The 27,992-nt window shown below is 39.6% G+C and overlaps 1 protein-coding gene and 1 long non-coding RNA gene across 3 annotated transcripts; one reads left to right on the top strand and one right to left on the bottom strand.

Moving 5' to 3' along the window:
- Positions 1–40: 40 nt before the first annotated feature.
- On the bottom strand, positions 41–10,377 carry LOC310905621. Its single transcript, XR_014589180.1, has 2 exons — positions 10,301–10,377; positions 41–5,591 (listed from the first exon to the last, which is right to left on the bottom strand). It is a non-coding gene; the product is annotated as an uncharacterized lncRNA (long non-coding RNA).
- A 411-nt stretch (positions 10,378–10,788) lies between these two features.
- LOC310905605 (dipeptidase 2-like) lies at positions 10,789–27,745 on the top strand. Of its 2 annotated transcripts, XM_083852119.1 has the most exons (11): positions 10,789–10,994; positions 18,393–18,537; positions 19,297–19,423; positions 19,927–20,056; positions 20,371–20,512; positions 21,373–21,442; positions 21,751–21,927; positions 22,379–22,466; positions 23,117–23,192; positions 24,158–24,293; positions 25,423–27,745. In XM_083852119.1, exons 2-11 carry the CDS (start codon positions 18,404–18,406, stop codon positions 25,615–25,617), a joined length of 1,275 nt encoding a protein of 424 aa, XP_083708245.1. In that variant the 5' UTR covers positions 10,789–10,994; positions 18,393–18,403; the 3' UTR covers positions 25,618–27,745. The 2 variants fall into 2 exon arrangements, with proteins under 2 accessions (XP_083708245.1, XP_083708246.1); XM_083852120.1 differs by lacking the exon at positions 10,789–10,994 and having other exon boundaries at positions 18,397–18,537; positions 19,953–20,056.
- Positions 27,746–27,992: the final 247 nt, after the last annotated feature.

Genomic DNA, 27,992 nt, shown 5'->3' with positions numbered 1-27,992 from the left:
CTGCCTGGTTGGCACAAGCCTGAATGTGTGCATGAAAGAGAACCCTCGCACACAGAAGGGATGCAGTCAGAAAGCTGACCAAAAGGGTACTCTGCTGTACACAGACAAGTAGAGTTACAGGTACTGAATATAAATCACTTGGTCCATTTTGAAGAGTTTTAAGTTGATCTGAACATGTTATTAGGATGAAAAAATTATTTTCTGGTGATAACTCTTTTCCTTAGGACAGGAAGTATTTCTAAAAAAATCTTAGGAGGCGCCTTAGGAGATTCACAGGACTGAATGTGTAATCTGCGTGCTGACTGCCCAACTTGCTTAGACACAGTAACTGAATACAGGTTGGTGTTCAAAAACTTATGGAACGGGTTAAAACTAAAACCTTCTAAATAATTACTACCTCTGCATGTACAAAATTCAATCACCTAAACTGTAGACATATATGGCTGTGTTCAAACAGCTGTCTTTAAGACTGTCTGTAGAAAGCTTCAAAACAAATCAGAGCTTTGCCTTTCTCATCCTTGAAGAGCTGTTTTATAATGACTTATAGTCAGTCTCCAAGGTAGAAAATGATGATTGTAATAAACAGATCATACTCAACCCGATGCAGATAAAGGGAGCAGAAATATTTTGTCCAATCTTCCTCTGAGTAGTCTGACATATAGTTATTAAAACAACTTCTCTTCTGCCAAGTTCTCTTATCTCTTGAGGTGTTTTTTCATGTTGTACACTAAGGAGACAACTTTCTGTCTAAATGCTAGAGCCTACAGTTTGCTAAAGAGGGAAAATTAAATACACGTTGTGGTAAAAGGCTTAAGAGTCTCAGTAACACTTGCACACTGCATATGCTATGTTAATATACATTATCTGCTATTTTTTTCTAAATCTCTTCTGTACATTGGGCAGACATTTTGTTTTTTGAAAACAAAAAAACCAACATAGAATATCTTTGTCTTTTGTTCTTTGTCTTTTGTGATTTGAATGTTCAGTGTTCAAAACATCGTGTTTGTTTTGTTTTGTTTTTACAGTTGTGCTGTATAGTTTCATGCTATGTCCTACTTCAAGTTCTTCAGTAACAGGAGAAAGGCAAAACTTATACTGATTTATTATATAGGTTTTTCGATTCAGTGGGCAGTATATGCTTATGTCAGGGAAGGTTGAGTAATAATAGTAATATGTCTAAGCTGATTCAGTCTTGTGTAATTAGATTTGTGTGAGCATGTTTTTGTTTAAGCTCCATGTTGTTCCATACAGACAATCATGTAATTCAAAGCTGCTGGGGAATAACATAATCTGCATCCTTTTCTCTCCATTGCAGGAGATCTAGCTAATATGACGATTAATTTCTCAAAACTCAGTTTTACCTTTACCTGTTTGAAATCTTCCAACTCTTACTGTGTATGATCCAGTAATCCAAGATCTCATTTTTACATTTAATTTAGAGATTATCTACATTGACTATAGCCCTGTGACATGAACTCTGAGTTAATTTTTCTGTGAATCTTGGGCAGAGTCTTTTCAGTGTGGGATCTAACTCAGCCCTGTTGGCAGAAATATGTCCAAGCTGAATGACTGACGAGTGAGATGCAGTTGAACTGTTTGGCTGTCTTTGATTTATTGACTGAAACTTTTAGTAATTCTTTCCTTTTGGTAAAGAATCGGTAACAGTAATTGTCAATTACTTGGGAATACGCTGAGGCTCAAAATATTTGTGAAAAACATTTACTGTGCTGATGAATTAGATTAGAAATGAAATTAGTGCTTCAGTGAACATTTTTCAACTTTAGCTGGTACTCAGTGAACAGTCTAAGCCCCATCAGCTCCTCTCTTAAGGCAATGGCAACTTGAAAACTGCAACAAATCAGAATTCAGACAGTGACTTTTCTCCTTGTAGTAGGCGTCATGGCTGCGCACGACTATAAGCAACAGCATAGAGACATTTGGCCCTCTGTGTAAATTGAAGCATGTGATGCCATTGGTTTTGCTCTAGGCACTTTGGTGACCCCTTTGTAAGCAGTTATCTGGAGTAAGAACCAGTGAGTTCCCTCTCTCCTAAACTGGCTCCATCAGGGGCATGAAAAGGCAGGTCTGGTTTAACACCCAGCCATGTAGGTACTCCTTGGTAAATCCTTCACGTGACTGTTTCATGTCTTCCTTGCTGGTCAGATGGACACATGGAAGCTTTTGCTGATTGCAAATGCAAGTTACTTTTGCCTCTCTTAGAGTTTACAATAAAAATAAGACAACTGCATTTAAACAGTCAAAAGCTGTCCATGCTTTGTTTGCAGCCTTCCTTCTGCAGTTTAATTTTGATGGGGCAGGTAGATTTGTTTAACTAAGCTTGTTATTTGTTTTTGACTGAGCAACTGAGTATTGAATTATGATTTTGGCTTTAACAGAACTCATATTGGAATAAAGCTATGAAAACAGATTATGGGGCCTACAGTGTTGGCAAATGTACGTTAAACTAGAACAGAAGATGTCAAAACCATATTAAACTTCAAAACAGGATGCATGCTGATACTTTTTGCTTATTCAGTAGAGAATAAGGAACGTGTCTTGACTTGTGTCATCAGATTCAAGACATGTTTCTTCCTGTGTGTTCCTGTGGTTTTGTACACAGCCCTTTAGTCAACTGAGTGTGGTCAAAGTGACGTGAGCGATCTCTCACAGAAGAAAAAGATGTCTTGATACGGGTCCTCATATGTGAACTATTTGTAAATGCATATGTGGCTCAATGCAAAGTGTAGTCGAATCCCAGTGCAAGGTCTGAGGAGCTGTTCTGGTGCAGTGGAAGCTAGAAGGAGAGCATTCTCAGGGAGAAGCGATGCTCTCCTTGTTAAATAGCAGACTTACTGGTGTTTTGATGACAAAAGGTGAGAAGCTAAGATGACTTCAGTGGAGTTTATGAGCTTGGTCCATCCTGATTTAAAAAGTAGATCCTTTTATGAATACCTTCAAGTAGCTTCCCAAGTTGATAGCCTAGGCTAAGGCCAGTTCACAAACCTGCTTGTTGTGTGTGTCTATTAACTTGTCTTACCTAGTTGGCTGGTTAAGGTAACTTGCTTGGGTCATCTTCCAGTAATCCCATTTCTGTAACAAGATACGCTGTCAACTGGGCAGCTCTGGAGCACGACAAAATTCTGCAATAATTGTCCTGAATAAGTCCTGGTCTCCTGCTGTGCGAATAGCCCTTTTACTCAGTCACTCCAGGCCGCACCACAAAATGCAGCTTATTAAAAAGGAGAGATGTAAGTGTCCATGCTGTGTTTTAATGTCATCTTAGCAAAAACGTTTCCATGGTGATTTTATCTCATTGCTACAAGAAAGCTTTCTTTCCAATAGAACCAAGGCAGTTTTCTATCTACAGCCTTATTCATACTAGTGAAAAACTCCTTAATTAAAGAAACTTGCTCTTATGCATCACAATATGTTGTATGGGTGATAAAGTATTTCAGAAACAGTCGATCTTCAGTTGGCAAGTTTTCTGATCTAACAAAGGCACCCTAAGACAATTGTGCTTTGAAGTTTTTTAAAAATATTTTGAATATATATATATACACACGTTGTATATAGGATTTCTTTTTTTTGCACATAGCTACGAATGTTTAAGAGCACGTTTATGCTTCATGTCAGATTCTAAAGCAGCTGACTTCAAATGCTTGCAGCCAATTTTAGATTTTTTTTTAGATTTGATTTAATCATGATTTCTCTGAAAACCTTTGACAGAGACCAAATGAGGAAATTTATTTAGATTCCAGTTTGTTCAACAAAATGGCATAACTAGTCAATTTATTTCCATGCTGCATTTAGCTTCCTAATACTTCTAATATAGAAAAGTATCTACCACTTATGAGTGCACCCAATACAGGTGGTTGCAGACACCCAGCAAAGAAAAGTCATTGCACAAGCCTTTAGGAATTGCTAATGAATTGACAAGGATGTGATTATTTAGAGACCTGGTATCAGAACATGAATATATTTCAGTGTACACAAGGTAGAAACCTACCATCTAACAGACGTTTGCGGTATTTGTAGCTATGTTGTGGTACAGTGATGTATAGCAATCAGTATTAGGCCCTGCTTGTATTTAGCTTACTGTTCTTCTCCTTTGTCCTGCAGCTTTTAGGCTTAGGCAAGTGTCAGGGTAGATATGTTGTTACTGCAGAATCCAAATGTCTAATTTTGGATTGGGGCCACTTCAGAAAGCATAGAGAAAAGAGATGAAAGTGAGACCTCTGTAATGGCTCTCAAGTATTTGAGCTCTTTCTGGTAGATGAGCCTCTCAAGTTGTTTGAGGGCAGTTCTTGCTTGTCCCATGCCCACGTGGGAACACAGATTGGGAAATAGTTTGAGGGACCTCCTGGGAGGAAGAGGAGGGCAGGAAGGCTGGTTTCCGAGCTGATGTGTTCTTGCTGTCTTCCAAAAAAGCAAGCTGGAGCTGACTTGAAGTGGTTTGGTGTGGGTGGGGTGGACAGAAGGAGTGGATGAGGATTCACTTAGTGAGAATTTTTCTCCAAATAATTAGTTTGTCTTTACTCTGTGTGTGTATATGTGTGTATAAATACAAAAGCTATTTTTTTTTGTTGGGAATGCTAATTTCAGGGAACTAAAATTGGAAAGATTTTTAGAAAATCTTGACTGTCTCAATACATTGGGTTTAAATGGAAGAAAACCAAACCAAACCAAAACCAGCACCACCTCTCCCAGGGAAAAAAAAAAAAAAGGAACCAAGTTTCTTGACTTACTGTCATGCTCACCAGCATCTTACAGAATAACTGGCTTGGCTTTCTCCATGGAATCGATTTTTGCACTGAGTTAATGAAACACACACACAAAGTGTTAAGTGTTAAGCAGAGGAAAGAACACTAAAATTAAAATCAATAAATCAGTACTACCTAGACTCTTCCAATATCCTCGAGTATGCTGACAAGCTTGCAGTTAAAGCTTGCTGGGACCTTTTGCTCAATGATTTTTTTTTGGTGGAAATGCCGGTTTCCCAAAACTGAATTGTTTTGCTGAAGGTAGCTGGCTAGCTGTTAAGGACACAAGGGGAGTGAGAAGGGCAATAGCCCCAGTTCTAACTTAATATGGAATTTGCCAGGAACTAAATATAATTTTTCTTGTTAATAAAATAACAATCTACAATTTTTACTATGTCCAACTTTAGTGATGTTTATGCAGAAATATCTTTTGGATTTTGTTCTGGCTTGGGAGCACAATTTATAATAAAAATTTAGCAGAACAAGTAGCAAACAATATGAGCTTAAAAACAGTGATATGAAAGGAAAAATGTTAGTGGAAAACAGAATGCTTGAAATGTTTCTCTTACTATTCTACCATATTTTTTAAAAAAGAAAACCAAACAAAAACAGGGTGTGCCACGCCCTCTACCACTGTAGTCTATCTGTGGTTATGTGACAATAGATTTGAAGTACTCTGTGGAGACAGTCGTGAGCAGCAGCGAGCACTTTGACACGAAGGTCACATCCAGGAACTTCCTTGCTGCTGATGGCATGATGTGAGCTGCTCCAGCAGACAAAACACTTGTGCCCTTCCTGAGCTGCATAATCTTCCATTTCCCCAGAATCATCCTGAAAGTAAGCAAAAGTAAATATATATATATATGCACCACTAAAATGTAACTATTGCATGGGCCAAGGCACAGAAATATAATTTTCAGTGCTGCTTTCATGAATATAGGTCAATTTGCAACTCTGAAAGCTTTAGGCTAGGTCTATACTTCAGAATCATATATATATATAACTATTATATACTTCATGAGGTTCAATAATTCCAAGTGCAAGGTGCTGCACCTGGGTGGGGGCAATCCCAGACATGAGCACAGACTGAGGGAAGAACTCATTGCGGGCAGCCCTGCAGAGAAGGACTTGGGGGTTCTGCTGGATGAAAAGTTCGACATGAGCCAGCAGTGTGTGCTTGCATACCAGAAGGCCAACTGCATCCTGGGCTGCATCAAGAGGAGTGGGAAGCAGGGATGGGAAGGGATTGTGTCCCTCTGCTCTGCCCTTGTGACCTCTCCTATGAAGAAAGGCTGAGAGAGCTGTGGCTGTTCAGCCTGGAAAACAGAAGGCTCCACGGAGACCTCATTGCAGCCTTTCAATACTTAAAGGGGTCTTATAAAAAAGACAGAAGGACTCATTACTCGGGTAGATAACGATAGGACAAGGGGGAATGGTCTCAAACTAAAAGAGGATAGATTCAGACTAGACATTAGGAGGAAATTCTTTACTGTAAGGGTGGTGAGGCACTAGAACAGGTTGCCCAGAGAAGCTGTGGATGCCCCATCCCTGAAGGTGCTCAAGGGCAGGATGGATGGGGCCTTGGCCAACCTGATCTGGAGGGTGGCATCCCTGCTTATGGCAGGGTGTTGGAGTTGGATGATCTTCAAGGTCCCTTCCAACCCAAATCATTCTATGAATTACAGCAGCACAGGTGTCAGCGGGAACTGCAGGGGGAAAACACCTCCAAGAACAGTGTAGCTGCTGTATTTCAGGGCATATGCTTCCAGTCAAGGAAGGAATAAGGAAGACTTCGGCTTGGATCAAGGGTGACCTTGACATCTTTTGCAGATCAGAGAAAACAGCAATGACTTCTAGGCACCCTCCCAAAATGCAAAACCAAGTCTTTGATACTCAGAGCAAAAACCACCCCCTATTAGGTGGCAGAAATGAATCTAAGTAGACTCACCCTATGTTGGGTTTTCTTATAGATACCAGGAGGATTGGCTTTTCTCAGAAATCTGTGCCAAGCTGGAAGCGCAGTGCTCAGCGGAGCTTGCTGCCCTGCATGGCTGCAGGTGCCTAATGTCAGGAGGGGCAGCTGCTACTTTAAATAGATGTGGATGGCTTTGTTCCTGGTGGAAAATTGGACTGGGAAGTGACAATAATAGAGCTTTCAGGATTCTGCTTTTGAACAGGAAGAGCATTTATATCGGAATCAATCCAGAACTGAAAACAAATTTTCCAAGTACTTTTTTGTTTTGTTTTGTTTTAAAGTGTTTCAGGATGCCTCTCTAGTTATAGTTCCCAGAACAAGGAGACAACAATAACTGTTGTCCACAAGCCTTCTGAGACCTTCATGGAAATGGCCTTTAGTCTTGATAACCAGCAATCTGTCACTAGAGCACAGATTAGATTAGACTTTAATTGGAAAGCTCCTGCCACCTTGTGGCAAGAACATTCACTTTTCTTCAACCAAGAGAAGAAAAATGGATAATTATTACCTTTGTAGCACAAACACATAGCAAACAAACAGAAAGCAGGGAGACCAGAGGCTCTGGTTGCTTTGCTTCAGCATTTGGACGTTATGTTTTATAAATCTGAGTAGTATTTTAAAACAAGGAAAATTTATATGGGTAGACTATGACTTATTAAACGAGTTCCATGGCTTTTTTTTTTTTTTTTTTCCTGCAGCTGCTTGCTCCATCTTTCTTTCCAACACACTATAAATTCTGCTGAAGTACAGTGTTTATCCAGGAGAACCTCCAACAACTTTGGTATTTGTATAAAAAGTTGTTGATGAAAGTCTTTGATGGGCGTCAGTGTAATTGCACATCTGTGTCCATCCTATAACATACCTGGTCTCATTGCACTATTTACTTCCAACTGCAGGAAACGTACAGCTGTAAATTCCTCTCCAGTGACTACCAAACTTCTGTGATACCTTAGCGTGCTTCACAAGGCCTTTTTTTCTGTTCAGAACATGAGAAAATAAAACCAGTATCTGTGGTAAGAAACGTTCATCTTTCTACTCCTTCCTGTTTCTTTTGTATTTGGTATTAGTGGCAGCTACGGGGGTTCCGCATGTACAGATCCTGAGAATAAATGCCATCATTTGATATGTTTTCACTGATGATGATCAAACTAGGGTCGTGAAACTCTAGCAACTTCAACCGACCACAAAACCAAGACAGAGTAAAATGGGGGAAAAATAAACTTTTTACTGACAAGGTTCACAACCCATTTGATTCCTAACCTTAGATTAATATTTCTTGTTAGGTTTTATCTGTGAAATATGTTGCAACTATGCTGATTAAATAGATTATATCAGATAATGAACCTCCCCCGCTCCGAGTATGAACTCACTCCATTTTAGGACCTGAAAACAATCCTGAGATCAGTAGAAGAAACAGAATTTCATTGTAGTAGTTAAGACTGCCAATATTGCTATTTTTATGCAAAGAAAATTTTCCATACCTAGGACTTCCTAACACATTATAACGATTTCTAAGTAACATACTGATGGCTGTGCCCAAGAGATGCCAAAGGGACAGTCTTTGAGATTGCAGTCTTTAGTTGGAAGACAGGCACCAAGTTCAAATACTTGGTAAGCAGCACCTATAGTACTATGTCAGTGTGGCTCGTCATCATAAAATCATAGAGTGGTTTGAGTTGGAAGGGACCTCAAAGGTCATCCAGTTCCACCCCCCTGCCAGGGGCAGGGACACCTCCCTATCCCATCAGGTTGCTCAAAGCCCCATCCAGCCTGGCCTGGAAATGTCCTTAGCCATTTTGCAGTGGTGAGGTTTCAAAGCTGATTCATTCACAGAAATACATCCATGCCAAATTAGTTTGGGATGCTAGTTGGGATAGCTGGTATGCAGGGAAGATGGTGCCATGAGCTTGTGGAGTCTAAGGATTTTAGAGAAACCACATCTCCCTTAAAAATGGCTGCCACAATAGGTGTCTGCATTTGCACATCCTTACCTTCTGAGCAGCGGTAGTCTGTATTTTAGCTGTGCTGGCAGTGAAAACCCTAGCGCTTTGGACTTGTGAGCACTGAAATCAGCGAAGCTGCCCTGTGCCTGCAACAGGCCTTTCTACTGTGAAAAATAGTTCCCCCACATACTGTTCTCCCTTTGTGTCCTGACAGCAGCTGGTATGAGTGTAAGTGCTGTAGTTCATAGCTGCTCAGCTTGCTCCAAAATACGTCTGAGATGAATATAATATGATATAAACATAGTGATAGCTATTATCAGGGACAGCTGTGTAACTCCGTTCTGGACAATCAAGAAAGCTCGCAGGACATTTATTAAGAGAACAGTCCTGCCAGATGGACTCTGCAGGAAAGGCATACATCCCAAATGCCACGTTATAAGAATTATTAAACACAAACAGCCGCTAAGGCTCATCCAGGGCTATTGAAATAAAATGATAGAAGAAAGCTGACTGTGAGCCAAAGGAAGAAGTTGGCTTGTAGCAGCTTTAAAAATCAGTTTGCATTCAGAACCTACAGGGCTGAACTGTTAAAAGTCAGAGCAGGAGCTTAGTCACTCAGCAAAAATTGTTCTTCAACAAGAAGTTGGTGAGCTTAATTTTCCAGAGGCATGTGGAAACAGTTTTAGGTAGAAATCAGTTTGGAGATGAAAAAGTTGGCTTTGCTAGGAGAGAAAACTGAGAAAATAGGGTGACAAAGTACAAGCAGTGATGGTTATTAATTACTTTGGAAGAAGGAGATGAGAATTTGAAAGGCTGAGAATTAACAAGGAAACATGAGCTAGAAGTAGAGCGTGTGTGGAGAAATGAACCTGAGCCTGTTACTTACTGGTCTAAACTAAATTTGGGAGATAGTTTCCTGCCATAGGCATAAAAGTGGACCTGGCCTAGATTAGGCTTCAGATGAAGAAGCAGCTATTTTGTAAAGAAAATATTTGTTTCATGTAGTGTGCTTTAGTCCACTTGAGCTGATGGTAAATGTTTGTACGTGAAGTTCGTCAGATTATTGATGTGCAGCAGAATTTCAAGTGATGTTTAAATTTTCCTATACTGAGAGCTAGTGGATTGAGGAAAGATGCATATTCCAGTTAAGATGTGCCTTGTGCAACAGCCCTATGAGTGTTTGGATTGGGAGGCTTGTTTCTTTTCTCTGCAAGTGGAATCGTGACCAAAAGCATGAAGGCCTTTTGCTTTTTTCAAAGCATGGAGTAAAATTAAATTTGAAGTGAAGTAAAATTAAATTTGCGTTTTTCAAAGCATGAAGTAGAATCAGAATGATGATAAGCAAAGTTTATTTCCTGCAAAACTCCAGGATCATGTTTTTGCATGTATTTCTTTGTCTATATCTGGATTGTCAGCTACCAGAAAGGGAACGGAAGGCCCCTGTAGGTTCAGAAAGATAAGTATAATTGAAAAGGTCGCTTGTAACTTGTGAGCATTTTGGCTTTTACAAATATCACAGAGTGGCGATGTAAGTCCTGGATAAAACCTGGCAGGTATAGTAACAAGGGCTAGATGTGGTCAGTGTGGCTATATTCGGTCAGCGGTACGGTGCATACCAGTACCTGGTTCTCCTGCAGATTCAGCTCTTAGGAGACTCTTCTCAGCGTGGGTCAGCAAGAGTCAGAGATGCAACCATCACAAAGTGCAGAGAGGGAGATTCCAGTGGATTTAAGGGGAAAAAAAAATCACAATGTGAATAACCAAGCACTGGAACAGGGGCCTGGAAAGGTTGTACGATCTTTTTCCTTGAAGACATCAAAACCTTTATGGGACAATGGCCAGAGCATCCTGATCTGACTTTGAATTTAGCTTAGCTGGAATCAGGAGGTTGGACTAGATGACATCCCTCCAGAAATCCCCTGCAACCTAAATTGTTCTGCGATGAGGGGCACCTGTTTCTAAACCCACATAAACAGAGCAGTGTTAAACACATCATTTGTTAGTGAGCAGATGCACGATGGACTGCATAAAAAGTCTGCCACAAGAGGGAGGAGATGCTGGATTTTGAACATTGCACAGCACAAGGCTTGAGGGTTGCTGGGTGGGCGGTAGCTGAGCTGGAAGTTCTCTCACTGACTTTATTCCTGTGCAAGGGGCAATCTCCGAACGCCTGTTGAGTGTGAAGCCTAAGATGAGTGAGCTACAGCAATAGAGGACGTTCCTTGGCTGCTGTCCTGATGCCAGGAGGACCTGGTGCCAAGCTTTAGCTGTTGCAGTGGTATGTGGATTTCGGCTCTGCTGCATTTCCCTAAGAAGGTAACCTGCTCCAATGAGCCTTTAGATAAACAAGAAAAAGCTATAAATCTCATGTTTACTTCCACTTCTCAACTCTGCTCAGACAGCATGGAAAAAAGCTGTATGGTTTTTGTATTTTATGTTAAATGACATTTAAATAGAGGTGCCTAGTATGCCATGTTCTTAATTCAGTCTACTGCTTGCTATAATTCTTCAGTTTTCAAGAACAGGTTACTGAATGATGATACAAGCGAGTGTCTTATTTACCTAAATAGTTTCAGATTAATGTTAAAGTAGGAAGTTTTCATAGCTACCAAGAATATTATTTTTGTACAAATACACAGAATGGAGATTTGGTAATGTATAAATAATTGCTGTTAGTAGTTGAACAGCTTGAAGAACATATAGTTATGTTTTCTGCTTAAAAATCTTCCTGAAAATCACTATGGACATATATTGATGGAAAAAAGAGTAAATATTTGGATCAACATTTAGCATGTAACGGATTTATGTAGCATCTGAACAGTGTTATTGTGTGAAAAAGCCTTGCTACATTCCCATTAAACATTTTGAAGCAACAAATTATATGAATTTCTGGAATAGCAGTTATATTGGACAATAAACCGTAAAACCTTAGTGTTCCCGTATGAGTCATTTTGTCAGGAACTTGTGGAGTTCTAGAGAAAGAGGTTGCAGATAGGAGCTTTATTTTGATTTGTGGTATCTGAAGCTGAAAGTTGCCTTGAAAAGCTAAATGGCCTTTGTGATGCCAGCTTGCCAGAACTCTGATGCTTGGCCAATTTTTTGACATTTTATTGTTTAGCATCTTACGTGCTTAGCTGTTAAGAACAAATATAGCATTTTCTAGATGAGAGAGAGAAAGATTTTTTTTCTGTGGTAACCAACTATATTTATGCTTTTTACATTTGAGGGCAATGTTTGTGGTTATCACAAAGCAGAAAAGAAGCCACTTCGAACTGCTCTCTGTCCTTTTCAGTTCTGCAGAAGTGCTGTTTCACCAGAGCTTTTTGGATCTTACAGTGTGTATAGATTTTTGCTATTGTGCGGAAGAAAAGCTTCTCAAAGGCTGCACACCCATTTAAGGATTTCAGCAACAGTTGTGTTTCCAGTAATTGCTGTTCCTCTGAATCTTTCCTCTATGTGTCACCATCAGAAGATAACAGAAGTGTGTTCTCTCTTAGGCTTCGAAAATGTGGGCAGAACAAAACAAAACAAAACAAAAAACAAAAACCCAACAAACCAACTTGTGGTGTGTTTGAGAACACTCTCCTTTGAAAAACTGTCCATTGTCATCTCTGCTGCAGGTTCATAATCAAGTGCACTGCTTAGCACAGTTGTGAGGATAAACTCCATGGCAGCACAAATACTCAAATGGGTTTTCTTGTGCTGAAGCAAGGTCATTACCTCCTGTGAGAGCAGTATTTCCCCAGGATTTACATCCATTATGGTAAAACTCAGTTGTTAAATCTCATTAATGCTCATCCTCATGGCCTTTGTGTCTGTCACTACTTTGTAACATTATTTTTTGAATGCTGGATCAAAACATTTAAAAAATATTAAGAATATTTTAGAACTTGGCAAAACCCTGCCAAAAAGAATGATTCTGTCTGGAGTGAAGTCTGGAGGGGACTTGGCTCGCACTGCTCCTGGTGCGGAGTAGCACAGGGGCAGAGACGCTGGTTAACAAGGGGACAGGAGCATGAGGCAGAGGGCCCAAAGGGGTTGACTGAGGCAAACCATCCCTCTCAGCTGCAGTCTGCTCTCTGTAGCTTTGGAGTCTGTTATAGTGCAAACAGTTGGGAATGTAGCTGCAGAGGGAAACCCTGGAGGAGCTGTTTGCTTGAGTACATGCGAGGGTTCTGCTTTGCATTCTACGAAAGCAGCATTGTTGGATCTGAGCAAGGGGAGACTGTGTGTTAACAGAGAAGCTGTCACCAGGCTACTCCCTTGGTGAAACACTCCCAGCTGACCCTTCCTCTGAGGTCAGTCAGCACTCTTAAACCGAAGGAAGGTTTGCCTGATAATGTGCGCTGTGATACAGTGCTATAGAAGTAGTTGGGAGGCTGCTCTAGCTTGTTATGCATTTAGGAATTTACATCATAAAGCACATCTGTCCTGCAGTTAGAAAAATTTCAGTAACTTAGGACTTCTGAGAAAATAGTCTGCACTGCTAATCACTAGATAATAAGATGTGTAGCATTTGTAGAGCTTGGCTTGCTTCAGAATTACTGGATTCAGAATGGGAATTTTTCAGAAAGTCTGGAAAACTGTGGAAAGGAAAAAACAACAGTAAAATAAAGGTTGGAAACCTGATAGGAAAGACATTCAGTAGTTGTCCTTTTCTTGAGGGAAGTTAGAAGCAATCTTTTTAGTTAAAACATCATTTTTATCTTTAATAATAAAACTAGTTAAGGAGTTGTTTTAAAGGAGAAAGCAATCAATCTCCTGTACTTAGGGGCAAAGAAGTCTTGCACACTGAGGTTATGTTGCTTCTGAAAAACCTGCAGTTTACCTGCGTAGCACGTGAAATGTCCAAGGATGCATTCATGTTCAAGGCTGAAAGCTAAGCACAGCCTGATAAATAGAAGTACTGTAATTACTCTATGGGGTTCCTCTTTCCCAGAAAGTCTGGGACGTACTATCCTGCTTGTTGCTTCCTCTTCCCTAGGGAACCTGAAATGCATTCAAACCATTACGGGTATTTATTCCCCTTTTTTTGAGCAGTAAGTGAAACAACACCCTGTTCTCTCAGTGCTTGGGGGCGTTTCATTGTACCTCCACACACAGAGGGAAGGAACAGCACATGGAAACAGTAAATTGTAATCATTGTACTGGGACAGCACTGAGGAGGTTTCTAAGCAGATGAACAGCTAAACCTGACATGGCTCTGAGCTGGTGACAGTGGAAGGACTTTTAAGAAAAAATATGGAAAGATTTGAAAGACTGACTTGATGACAAGAGGAATTTCAAAGCGATCTGTACACTTTGTAAAAAAACATACTGCACAGTCTGATGCATGTGTTCTTCTCCCAGAAGCATGCTCACTATTTACGTATGGCTAATCACATTTAATTATTATTTCAGGGATAGGGAAAATCCAAGCTTTTGCTGGAAATCAGCAAGGAAGTTTTTACCAAGGGTCCCAGTCATCTTTTTTTGTTTGTGCTGTCTGCAATGAAGCTGCTACCATGATTTGAGGTAGTTAATTCAGAGCTACCCTGGTATTATCTACCTGAGCTCCCAGCATAACTGGGCTGTGCAGGGCATGAGCCTTCTTCATCATTAGGCTGTTACTACCTTGAGCTGTGAGCCCTGTTTTATTGCACTTTTTACACTTGATCGGGCACAGTAATTTAATGAACTCTGGTATTAATGTCAAGGCTGTCATGAAATGTTTTAATAAAGATTAAGATGGAAAACCACAACATCAAATGGGTGAAAGGAATGCCATTCCTAACTGATATTTGCAGCACTTAGGTAGCAGCTGTTTACTGAATGTCCTGCACTCAGGCCTGTCCTGCTGCTGAAAAGGAGAAGAGAGGCCAGGCAGCGCTTGCCTGTAACTTCCGAAGATGGTAAATGACAGAAGCATGCAGAAAAGCTTTCCTTTTTTACTGTGAAACTTCCCATCGAAATGCATCTATTTTAAAAGAGCAACACCCCCCCTCCCTTGTCACAGCCTTATAAGGCAGATCTGGCCATCCCGCTGCTACGGGATGTCCTCCCTGACGTGGGAACACTCAGTGTAAAGTATGCTTTCTCAGCACTCGTGCTTTATTGATAGGAACTTCCTAGATGATTGTAAAGAGCTTGGAGAATATAAAGCAGTTGTAAAAGCAAACTGCAGTGAAGTAGCAAAGCTTCATTCCTGTAGCAAGAGTCTGCAAAGACTCTGTGCTCAGTCCAGCTCTTTTGGGACTGTTGTTTAGTTTCTTCTGGGCTTTGTGCCAGTGGTTTTTCTAAGCTTGATTCCCCAAAATTGCTGTGCCTACCCTGCATGCAAGAATAGTGGGGATGGAAAGCAGTTATGCTTTTAATGGGAGGTGCAAAGGCAGATGGGGATCGAGGCATTTTAGCTCTGAAGCGTAATGTGGAGGAACAGATAACGTGCATTTTGCACCGCCCTCCTTATCTGTTCCCCAGCGGTTGTGTCTGTGTGTTGCAAGCCTGTGATATTTTGAGTAGCTGCAGTGGAGCTGAAAGTCAGCAGAAAATTTCCTCTGTGCTCGTTGTCCCTTGCAGTGATACATGTATTTCTCCGGGACTGACCCTGGTCTGGGGGAGATTCAGCTGCAGTGCCAAACTCACAGCTGGAGAGACATACGGCCCTATTTCAGTCCCTGGGGCAGTATCAGGAGGCTGCCTCTGGCTTTGTCCCAGGGGAACTAATGGTGCTTGCTTTACCTGCCCTAGGGCTCATAGAGAGGAGCCCGGTAAGGGAAAGCAGCAGGCTGTAGGGCCTGTTTTACCTTACCTCCCCACTGTATGGCACCTTCCAACTTCCTGCACCAGCTTAGTTATAATAAGTCAACTTAAGAGAACCACTGCAGTTTTAAAGGCATCTAAGACTTCATTATGGTCATGTTTATCTTTTATTTTTGGAAACTGCCCTCTTCCATAAATGGATTTTATTGAAAATAAATGAGAGAAAGAAACCAAACAGCAGGTCCTAGTAGAACAGCAGGGCTCATATTCTGGACAAGGATTTCCCTGTTGCTAGATGTAATCTGTAAGGCCACGTATCTTCGCACTGCCTCATTTTTTGGCCAAATACATAAATATGCAGTTTTCTCTAGTAAAAGTAAAAACAGAGGTCAACTTGTTCAAAACTGACACATCTTAGTTGTTACCAATGGCAATTCAAATATTTGTCTTGTAAAGGCTGTGTTAAACACACACAAGACAGAAAATTACTTTTCCAGTATTTTTTCCCTGTATACAAGCATTAACCTGTGGCAATGAATAAAAGTAGAAAAGCTCCCTTCTACTCAGTTAGTGTGGGAGGAACACTTCCCTTGGTTATTCTGCAGACATAAGATGAAAAAAAAGCTTCTTCCATCGGCTATGGTACGAATCCTGGACAATCCAAAGTGTTGCGAGGGAGTCAGCTGTGCTCTGTCAAGGGGAAGCCCGAAAGGATCATCCCAGTCTTGAGAGGTCTGCTCCTTATTCTGGTGCCAGGGGAAGTACTTGGGCCTGAAGGAAACCATTACCATGAGAAAATCCAGATGCACAGACTATGATGTAAATTGATTTCTACATTGTCCTAAGGGCCTAGCCAAAACCTCTTAAGTTCTGTACATGAGAAGACACTTTATGGAGTCAATCATGCTTCTGCTGTGTTTGTTGATGAATGAAGACTGCTAAGCATCCTCAAAGGGATGAATCAGTTTCTAGAGCATTCTTCTTTGTGCAGAGTTAGACAGACCTCTTTACATCACAGGTATTCCCTGGGCCATTCCTTATGTAATGGGTTTCTCAGAAGAAACACTAAGGGGTGGGTGGTATTACTTTTTTCTTTCTTTTTTTTTTTTTTTTTATCCTTAGGAACACAGCTCACCCTGTGTCATGTTTATACTGGATCTTCACTTCTGCCTACATACATGCTACTGTGTTTATTCAGCTGTCCTAGTGCTTCTTTCCTAGACAACTTCGGCATTGATTCTAAACCAGCTTCCCCTTCTACGCTGCCTTTTGCCTAAGTTTTTTGCTCCCGCTGTTCTGAAGTTCCCCTTCCTGGCAGATGGTCCCACAAGTTAGCACATTCCCAAATCCTGTGTAACAGAAAAGGCCTGAGCCAGTTTCTCCAAAGAGGAACCTCAGGAATTTTCCTCATTTAAAGGACTTTTTAGAATAGCAGTTTACGCCTTGCTGAACCCAAGGTGAGAGATCATTTCTTAATCTTACTTTTATTTTTGACGTTTTTACATAATGTTGATTTAGAGAGAAAATACGTGCAAAATGAATGACTTGTCATTTTAAAACTTCTTAATTATGCAACTTACTTAAACTTATACTGGCTTATTAAATCAAAATTCCTTCTATAACATATTTACATTCTCTCAGGCATAGGCAGGGCAAATAATCCAGTTAAACTTTTCTTTGATTTACGCTCTGTGTGTTGCAGGTGACAGGAAAACAGTGTAATGTATAGTCTGGAAACGTAAGAATCTCAAGAACATGTTTTTTTCACTGTGCTGTTTCTTAGTGCCCTGCTTTCAAAATCTCTTTTCCCTTGTAATTTTATCATATCTTGGATATTTGCTATTTGTTTTTACCTCTGGGAACAAGAAATTCACAAAAACAACCTCCATTAAGAACAAAAACACTTCTCTGCTGCCAGAAGAAGGTTTATAAACATGAACTTCACTGACTTATAGTGGACAATGAATGGAAAGTCAACATTATTTTTCTTCTTTTGTTGTCCTTTGGAAAAACTTGAGTACTGGCTGTACAATAGGAGCTGAACAATGTACACTTGCTGAACTCCTTTGAGTTGAAAGAATTAATAGGGCAAGTGCCTCTAAATTAGGATGTCACTCGAATAAGCAAAGGAGGTGACTGCTTCTCAACTTCATAGGTAATGTTGCCAGTAACTCTGAATGTGGGGAAAAACAATGCTCTTCCCTGCAAAGGTACTTTCACCTCCTAGCAGATCTTATATTTACTTTACATAGAACAGAAGGTAATTCTAACCTGTTTGTAAAATACTTTTTGTCCAACACGTAGAAGGCTGTTGTATAACTGCTTGAGTGCTATATTTATAAAAGAACAGGGGGTACTTTGATTACTCTTGAAGTTGTTGTCATACGTATGCTCTCATGAAAATAAAATGACTCTTTGAAATTTGGCACATTCTGTACTTGTTAAGATATGAAAAAAGTGTAGGGTTTCCATGTTTTAACAATAAAGAGTTTACTCAGAAAGGAGAAGATTTTTGGAATTTCTCAAAAAATGTATCAGTGTTCATTTCAGCCTGAGGTTTCCCCAATAATGGGAACAAACAAGTTAAAGCTGTTCTAATGGAGAAAACAATCTTGTTGCAGTGTTTTGGGAGGTGTGAGTCCAGGATCTGTCGGCCTCACCCTGCCAGCTCTGAATAAGATGGTTCCCTTCAGCAGTCAGTTGGTGGCAGCAGCAGTGTTTATGGAGTTATAGTTGCAAAACCACACTAGCCATAGGTCTTCAAATCTTTCAGAAAAGGTAGCAGTCTTACACTTCCCACGGCTGCCTTCCGTTCTGTTCATTGGTCTTTCTTCCTACAAAACTCACCCCAGCCTTACCAGGAAAGAGGGCATTTTGCCTCTGCTTATATTACTAAATCCACAATGTCTGCAGACTGGAAACTTACCTGTTTCATCGTGTTCAGCAAATAATTGTGGTATCTCTTTGCTTTAGCAAACTTGAAAATGGAAATGAAGAGAAATCCAACAAATTTGTTGCTGTGGCTGATGTTCCTCTCCGATACTGTGCCATTCACCTACGAGAAATCAATGAGAGAGCAAGCTATCAAGCTGATGCAAGATACACGTTTAATTGATGGGTATATAAAATGTGTTTGATTAAACCCTCTCAGTGAATCTTGATAAGTGAAGAGAAGATGCCACAGTGTGTTTGGATGAGTAGGGGTGCAGACTGTTCCTAGCACATAGCAGTTAGTTACCATTGTAGAGATTTGTCAGCGAGAAGGAATTTCGGTTCACTGGGTGCATACTGTAGGACTAGGTCACTCTAAATGCCTTTGTGATTTTCTGGTCAGGTTTCACCACTTAATTATTGTTTCCCTTTACACGGTGTCCTTCTCTCCTTCCCTTAATTTAATGGCATCTTTGGCAGCCATGACTTCTTTCAGAGCTAGAAGCCAGACACCATGCTTTGAAAGGTTACCCTTGCAACTTGAAGGAATGCTGTCTGTCGTGAATGTGTTTTGACCTGGGAGGAGAAACACTGATTATTTCTAACACAGGCAGCACTAATTGTTCTACGAGTATTTGCTTCTAAGGAGCATGGTGGATGATCTTAGTTCTTCTATTCCTTCAGAAATAATAGGGAGAAAAATAGATATAGAATCACAACAGCTATAAAAGTGGGAAAAGCAAAAGGGATTCTTGCTGTCCTGATTAGACAGAGCTTTAAGAAAACAAGATCCTTTGTGAAAGGAAGGAGACATTTAAGTGTATGTTACAGCAAAGATTATTGGCAGTTAATTGTCTGAGAGAGTAGGAAGAGTTAAAGAAATGACATTTGTGTTAGAAGGTAACAACATATTTCTATCACAAGCCTTACTTGTTTTCTCTTCTAGCCACAACGACTTTGTACTACGGCTGAGAATATTTTACCAAAATAGACTCAGCAAAGTCAACTTAAGAGAGATCAACAAGACCCATACAAACCTTGCAAAACTTGAGGCTGGTTATGTGGGAGCTCAGGTACGTACTGTCATGGCAGTGAGACTGTCTGAGAACACAATTTTACACTTGCCTCACTTCCTTCTCAATCACAGAAGTATTACTGGCCTTGGTTTGGGTTTTTGCTATTGAAAGATAAAAAACAAAATGAAACGGAAAAGCCACGGACACTTTTCCAGGACATTTGTGTTGCAAATATTTGTGTTTTATAAGCCAGGTACCCTTAACCAAAACAGCAGTTGTTGTTTTGTGATAAATGAATTAAAGTAAACATACATCTGCTTTCCTGCCTGCACTTCTGCCTGGAGTAGTTGAATGTGTCAAGAGGCCTTAATTGTGGCTGGAGTAGATGATTTAAGGCAAGAGCATAACGCTTCCTTTGGGGGGGGGGAAACTGCAGTGGCAACTCCCTTGTAAACTGTAGGAAATTACTTTGGTAGTACTCAGAAACTTCACTGTTAGCAAATTGCAGCTTCCAAGTTGGAACAGAAGTTATCTAGTTTACTTGTCAATGTCTCTTTCAGTTTTGGTCAGTGTATGTTCTTTGCAGCGCTCAGAACAAGGATGCTGTGCGTCTGACGTTAGAGCAAATTGATATTGTCAAGAGGATGTGTAACAGCTATGAAGAGCTTGAACTTGTGACGACTTCCCAAGGTGATACTCTTTCTTGTAACAGAATATTTTTTACTGGGGTTTCTGGAGGTATGTGCGAAAGAGAGAAAACTGGAAGCAAGCAACCAGTATCCTGGTTTAAAAAGTAACTTTGGTTTTTCTACTGAACTACAATATCTGTGCACAGTCATGGCCTGCTGCAGCCATGAGACAATTTGCCATATAAACACACCTCTCGTCTTACAAAAATGTCAGTATTACTGTTTGCAATTTGCAATAACTGTTGTTGCTCAGTGGTGCTGGCTTCTTATCTGTCGTGAAATTGTTTTGGAGTTATCATACTTTCATGTTTCCAGGTATCTCTGATAGTAAGAAGATTGCGTGTTTGATTGGAATTGAAGGCGGTCACTCCATTGACAGCAGTTTGGCAACACTGAGGATGTATTATGACCTGGGCGTTCGTTACATGACCTTAACACATTCCTGCAATACACCTTGGTAACTGATGTGCCTGTGTTTGTGTGACCATATAATACAAAGTGGTGGCAATTCCAAGATGGGGAAAGTATGGGTTCAGACAGTTCACCTGTGCGGTACTCAGTCCAAACCAAGTCAACAGTGATAGGTTTTGGGGGTAAATCACTTGGGAGACTGAAGGATCTGTTATGTAGTGCTCGTCACACTGACAGTTTGGGAACTTTTAAACTTTGTTAGCAACAGAAAGATTGGAAAATTGCCTACCACTTTGCTTTACTAGAGAGGCTGCATAGGTCAAAACAGGCAACAACAAACAAAAGAAGATGCTATGATGTGGCTCAAAGACGGTAAATGCTATCTAAGAACATGGCAGTCAGAAGCCTTTAACACTGTCTTCTCTGGCCAGCTCAGAAGGACAGGTCCCACATGTGGCTACAGAGATGAGTACTTGGTTCCCCTCTCAGAGTATTAGTACCTACTCTTTGTTGGATTGACAAACTTCCTTTGTACTGACTAAGGCAAAATAGATTTGTATGCAGAGAGGACTGAAAATCTGGCTTTCTGTCTGACAGGTAATGGACATTTCAGTTTATCTTTGTTTTCTGATGAAGGTTTGTTTAATTGGAAAATTTTTGACAGGTGTCTCTTTGCTTGTCTTGCATTGCTTCACAAATATGCAGCAGTCCTAAATCTGAAGACATATGATCCAGAAAATAGTTATGATTATACAGAGCACTGTGTGAACAAAATACTTATTATGCAGTTCCCTAAATTTGGCTAAGTGATATGACTTTTATTGTGTATAGCATAAGACATTTCCGGTGCTGATATCGTAGTCTCCACAATGATATGATGTTTCTTCTCTCACTTCCCTTTTTAAGGTCTGAATCTTCATCTAAAGGAATACACAACTTTTATCCTAGTGTTACTGGTCTGACTGCGTTTGGCCAGGTAAGGATCTCTTTTTGAGTGGTAATCTAACCAATCTCTTATGCAACTAACAACTTCTGGCCTTATCTTTTTTCAAAGATTTTCAAAGAACAAAGATTTCAAAGGTTTGAGCATGTAGTGGTATGCTAGCTAATTGTGAGTGAATAAATCACTATTAATTTAATAGGTAAATAGAAATCCATAAAGACAAAGCGTGATTATAACTAGCTGACAGCTGCAAAATTTATTTATCTGCTTACATACATCAGCTAAACAGTTTCCTTTAAGGAAATGTAATACTGACACTGTTGTCTGTAAATCTGTTTTAGGAAGTGGTAAAGGAAATGAATCGCCTGGGTATGCTGATAGATTTATCTCATACCTCATATTCCACAGCAAAAGCTGCACTACATATCTCAAAAGCACCAGTAATTTTCAGCCATTCTGCTGCATTTTCTGTTTGTAATCATTCGAGAAATGTTCCTGATGATATCCTCCAGCAACTGGTGAGTGTTGTTTAAAAACTTGCTAGTCTGAAGCAAATTTCTGCATGCACATCACAGTGTTTATTTTTGACCCTCTCATCTCTGAATTGGATTTATAAGCAGATCCCTGAGCAGCAAGTTACATGATCACTTCTGAGATATTTTCGTTTGGTTGTGTTTTGTCTTTGGCTACAAAAAAAAAGAAAAAAAGAAAAAAAGAAAAAAATAAGTGATTACAAACACTTTGGAATTCTGGTTGAATTTCCTTGATGTAGCCACCGGGCTTCTGCTGATCCAAGCCACATGAGGATGTAATGAATCCAGGGTAAAGCACAATGGCAAAGTCTTGTGTTGCCATCTGAACTTTGACATATAGTGCTGTTGTGCTCACTGATGGATAGGGAAAGATCTATATGAGATGCCCATGAAGTTTGCAGGGCACACTCATCACTTGTCTCTTCCTATCTTTCAGAAAAGGAACAGGGGAATTATCATGGTGACTTTCAATGCAGATGTACTGGCCTGTGGCAGAAAAGTTGTTAATATTTCTACCCTCGCAGGTTTGAAGTTAATATATTCTGCTTTTTGTGGGTGGCTTCTAAGAATTTCCTGTTGTCTGCATCATTTTTCAGACTGTGTAAATTATACTACTTGCTTATTTCCTTCTCCACATTAACCCAGCTCTGAGTCATTTTGGAGTTAATATTCATTACACAGTAACAAGAGGACAAAGTGCATAGCTTGAGGAACTGATGCACCTAAATAAAGAACAATTAATCCCAAAGTAATTGTTCCTTTCTGGAAAATACCTAAAACTTTTTTAATAAAGAGTGCAAATCATTGCTATTTAACGGTAAAGAAAATTCTGTTGGTATATGTGGGTTATTTATTGGGAATTAATGTGCTGAAATGATCATGTCTTTTTCCTTGTTTACATCTCATTGGTGTAGATGTTATTTTGAAGATTTCTACCTGATGCACTCAGTGGCAGAAAATATCCAGATAACCACCTGTAATTATCCTGAATACACCAATTGCATTATTAAAATTTAACCTGTATTATCAGGATGTGTTTTCAGTTATTTTTTAAAAAAATCATTTTATTATGAATCCATGATTGAGAACAGTAGCCTGGAACCAATATGTCTGAACTGGATTATTTCTTCTTGTCATATTCTTAGATGTTGTCTTCTTTGATACTTTTTTTTAGATCATTTTGACTACATAAAGAAAATTGCAGGTCCAGAATCAATAGGAATTGGTGGTGACTACGATGGAGTGGAACGGTTGGTAAAATCATATATACATTGACATTTGACCCCTAGATTGTAAGGGGTTTGACTTTCTTTGGGGCAGAGAAAGGCAGACTAAGAGAGTTGTAGCAAGTTGTCTTGTGATGAGTGCTCTAAAACAGGCATTGGGAAAGAATGGCATCATCATTCATTTTTACAACTCTGTGACAGAGTACTCCAGATGTGGAAACTAGTCCCAACATCCCGTGAACTCTGCAAATGTGTCTCTAGGCAGTGGTTTCTGCATACAAAAATGATGATGGAGGGTACCTTCCTTCAGAAACCAATGATGAATTACAGAAAAGCTGCTTCAGCCTTCAGATGGTAAATGTGTTAGCCCAGGACTGCTGTAAAACTCTTTCCTCTGCTGTTACTTTCTAGTGGGGAAAGCCTGAAGTGCTTTGGGGCTGTGAAACCACTCCTGCTTTCTGGGCTTGGACAGCTATCCTTGGCATGTGTTTGAGGAAAGCAGAGCATGGTGAACAGCCTACAACATAAACTCTCCTGTTCAATCCTGGGCAAATGTTACATTACAGCACAGAGAATAAATGCATATTGCATTATTGGGTGGCATTTACTGGTATAACCCTTAATCTTTTTTGCTTTTTATTTATTCTGAATCTTCATTTCTTCATTTTTTTTTTGTTTTTGTTTTTGTTTGCTCCATGCTGTTGTCCTTCCTGCAGACAAGTGCATCTTCATTCCAGAATACGTAGTTTAGTTTTGCTAATAAGATCCTCTGTGCAGAAAAAGCCTTGCATCATGTCCCATTCCTTCTGATTATGCCAGTTGGATTCATCGTTTTTTTGACTTCTCAGAGGAAGAAGTGGGTCCCAAATGAGCTCATTCTAAAAGTGAATGTATGCAAAATACTGATTTAAAAAAAATAATAAAATAATCTTTTTCTACATATTTTCAGTGACCTGTGCTGAATGTTCTTGTGTGACTCTTGCCAACAGTTTCCCTGAGGGACTGGAAGACGTTTCTAAATACCCTTCTTTGATTGAGGAACTTCTTAGAAGAGGATGGAATGAAATTGAACTAAAAGCGGTCTTAAGGGAGAACTTCCTGCGTGTCTTCAAGGAAGTGGAAAAGGTAAGATTAAAAACTAAACTGAATCTTGATTCTTACTAAAGGGGAGAGAGAAACTGCTGGTGCCTTGCTTTTTTATGCTCAATGAGAGAGCTATGAGGGAGCTTAAGCACTTAATGCAATAATTCCAAATGCCAGGAAAGAAACAAAGAAGTCAAGGGAGTATTAGCAAAATAAAAGAAAGTGAGAAAGAGTGGACAGAACTCTGTGGGTTTTCTTCTCTCCACAGTAATCTGATAAATACACATCGTTGACTTACTTCTAAATGGAATCACTTCACGGTTTAGATAAGCTGCGGATGTTCCAGCGTCACAGCCCTTGCTCCAGCTGTGTTCGCTGGCGCAGTAAGGAATGCTGACTGCTGCAAAACAATTGAATTCTTGTCATGGGATCAGGCTCCTATCCAAAGGGCTCTTGCCATGAGTAGGACACTAACAAATTGTAAACATAACATCTAGATCGCAACAAACTTTACGTGTGAATGACAGAAAGTAGTGGAGAAGGATGAGGGTGGAGAGGAGGGACGAGCAGAGACTGTATGACAGTAAGGATACCCTAAACAGAACCTTATAGGCAACATATGTATATAGGTCATATATGTTTCCAGTTGCCTTTTTAGGATATGTAAGAGGAATAGAAATTGGGAAATTTTGTTTCAGTTGTTCTGCCAACATATCTGCCTAATGCTGAGTTGCACACATGGCAGACTGACATTATAAAGAAGCTGACATTCATCACACCTAATCAATCTGCGAGATTTAGTAATTATCTTTCTTCTAAAATAGAGAGGTTTGAGCTCTGTCTTGAGATTGTGAGCTGACTTCAGGGAAGAATGCTCATGAGTTGTTTTTTTTTAAGGTTTTCCAGTTAATGCATTCAAACGTAGCGGGAGTCGAGACAAAGAACAGCCTGTGACTTGTGCTATAATTTATCTGTAACTAATTCTGGGAAAAACTTCACTGGAATGCAAACATGAGGATAATGGTGTTGCTTTCCCCAGGTTCAGTTGTGTTTTCTTGCAATACAGTTTGACTCTGTTCACTTGACATGGCATTGAATTTACCAGCTACATAAAGCTTTTTTGCTGTTGTGCCAGTCTTGCTTTCAGGTGCAACCTTTTGCATTTTTCTAGGTGCGGAACTCTAGTGGACTAATGGATGTAGGCGAGAGTGAAATCCTGCACAAAGAAGTACAAAATTCCTGTCGCCTAGACCTACATAATTATCGGGTTGAGACAATCAGTTCTTTTGGATTTTCTTCTGTGGCACAGTCTTTTAGTCTGACACTCGTAATTGTACCATATTTAATACTGTATTATGAATCATAAAGTCTATGGAGCCTGGAGAGAGAGAGAGAGATGGAGTAACCTGCAATACCACTAGTATCTTTTTTTGGGGTTGTTAATGTAGAGCTCTGCTAAAATATTTTATATAAGTTCTATAATTTCACCCACATACTTGAAAGTTAATGTAGATTTTAAGTGTTGTGGCAAAAGCATTTAGGATTTGAAGTGATAAATTCTTTGTCATCTCAGCCAAGTCAGGACCAGCACTGTAAATGGAAAGTATTCACACTTAATGAATAAATCCTCTAATACATGACACATGGTTTTGGTACCCATGTTGTGGCAGTTGACGTAAATACCAGGGTCCAGAATCATCAGATCTACACAGGAACGAGAGAATGCGACTAATACATTAAGACATCTGTACTGGGATGTTTTCAGATATTACTTCTTTTTGTGTGATGCAGCTTTCATCATCAGTCAGTGGCTTGGTCAGAGAAGACACCTCCACTCTGGTATGTGTAGAGTAGTGGTTGTGTGTGATTTTTGTGTGTGTGTGTGTGTTTTAGACAACAAACTGGATGATATGACTATTTGAATTCATTTCTCATGCCTGCCACTAGCTCTGGGATCCATTTTGCAATACTAAACTCTTATTTTTGAATCTTGACCAGGACAATGGGCAACTGGAGAGTTTCTGAAAGGAGAAGGTAGGTGTCTTGTATTCAGGTGTCAGCGAAATAAAGGAACAGATGTCCAGATAGTGCTGTAGATATTCTTGTATAATTTGGGAACTGCTGTTTGCTGCATGTTCATGGAGTTAGAACATGAGTAAGCCAGGCCAAAGCAGGAATTCTGGCTACTCAGAGAGTAAGATATTGTTCTGTTATTTTTATTGCAGTGTGAACAGCAAAGAAGTATTTAAATAAAATTTTATCCATGCTAAAATCAGACCATCATCAAAAGATTAAAAACCATGAGATTAGAAAGAAATCTTTGGAACTTTTCAAGTCCACAAGGTATGTGAGGTTAGAAGCTACTGTTTTACAGAAGAGAATATATTGCAAAAGGCCTATTCTTGGCAGGTTCTCATGGCTCAAAGCTGGAATTTTAATCAAATAGCCTGAGATTCATCATGAAATTGTAAGATGGCAGCACTAAATCTCTGTAGGGTCATTTCCCAGCTCTTGCTGGTAAATACCATCTCATGATACTTGTTATTTTTATCTCATGATACAAGTTTTTATTTACTGATGGAACATCTGCATAATATAACCTTAATATAAGTTAAAGTCCTGTATTTTAACACTCAAATTATTTAGCAACTGAAAGATAATGCCAAGCAGAAACAGAATGGAAACAACAAGTCAGTTGTCCTCCAGAGTCACCTGAGATTGTTCCTGCCATCCATTCCTGCTTTTCATCTACAAGTTGGGTTTCTGGAGGAAGACAGTTCCTTCTATTGCTTCAAAATGAAGCTTCATTAGCTCTTCTGAGAAGGTGGTCACCTTGATAAGTATATTCTTAATATGCTAGAGTCATGTAAAGAATTCTTTATGAGCCATGTTGAATATTCTAGTGCATACAAGCCAAGTTTTTAAAAGCAGTTTCTCAACAAATATTGAGCCCAGTTATAGAGATACAGTGGAGAATTACAGCACTAGTCTTGCCTTCCTGATACTGCCTAACTGGCATCAGAACTTGTTTTTAAAGCGCACGATACCAGTAAAATGATGAATGGAATAGATATTTGCAGATACTTAGTTCTCATCAGTTCTTCTGCTAATAGCTTCATAAGCTGTTAGAAAACTGCCATCCATGGTTTCTTTTCACAAAATTAGTACTGTTATATTAAGTTTAATGCATATTTAAAATGTTAGATGCTTCTTTATTCCTTTCAGCCTTATAATTTTTACTGTGTTGCCACATTCCTGCCTAACTTGTACTTTCCTTCAATATTGTAGCATGGATTTAATATACATTCCTCTCCTTTAAGGATAATATTTTACATCACTCTATTTTACTATGCTATAGATATTTGTAGTTTACTTCCTTGTTTTATTTGTAGTGTATTGCACTTTTTCTGGATCGCTTTGTGTATTGTGTAATTTGTAACCTTGTGGCAAAACATATACATGAAATTTAAATAAAATATTGTTTAAAAATGTTAGATACTGGTGTAATCTCACAAAACAATGTAATGTTCATAACTGCAGGAAACCCTGAAATAACCGTGCGACTTTGCTGCAAAAGGAAGGCCACAGTATTGTGAGGCCTCTGAGGTGTGCTCCGCATTGGAAGATAGCTCTCCTATGGTAGGCAGGAGAAAGTCAGGTAGGTTCAGCCCTGAAGCATCCCAGATGTAGGCAGTCAGCTTCATCTTTGTTCAAATGCAGCCTAACCTGGAGAGAAGTCTG

This window comes from Anser anser (genome assembly GCF_964211835.1).
Source record: "Anser anser genome assembly, chromosome: 11".
Taxonomy (NCBI): domain Eukaryota; kingdom Metazoa; phylum Chordata; class Aves; order Anseriformes; family Anatidae; genus Anser; species Anser anser.
Note: the sequence above shows the minus strand (reverse complement) of the source record. Positions and strands in the feature narration are given on the sequence as shown.

Coding starts and splice junctions, on each gene's coding strand:
- LOC310905605 (XM_083852119.1), top strand. CDS start 18,404: ATGGAAATGAAGAGAAATCCAACAAATTTGTTGCTGTGGCTGATGTTC. Junction 21,928..22,378: donor ATGATATCCTCCAGCAACTG/GTGAGTGTTGTT, acceptor CCTATCTTTCAG/AAAAGGAACAGGGGAATTAT. Junction 22,467..23,116: donor TAATATTTCTACCCTCGCAG/GTTTGAAGTTAA, acceptor ACTTTTTTTTAG/ATCATTTTGACTACATAAAG.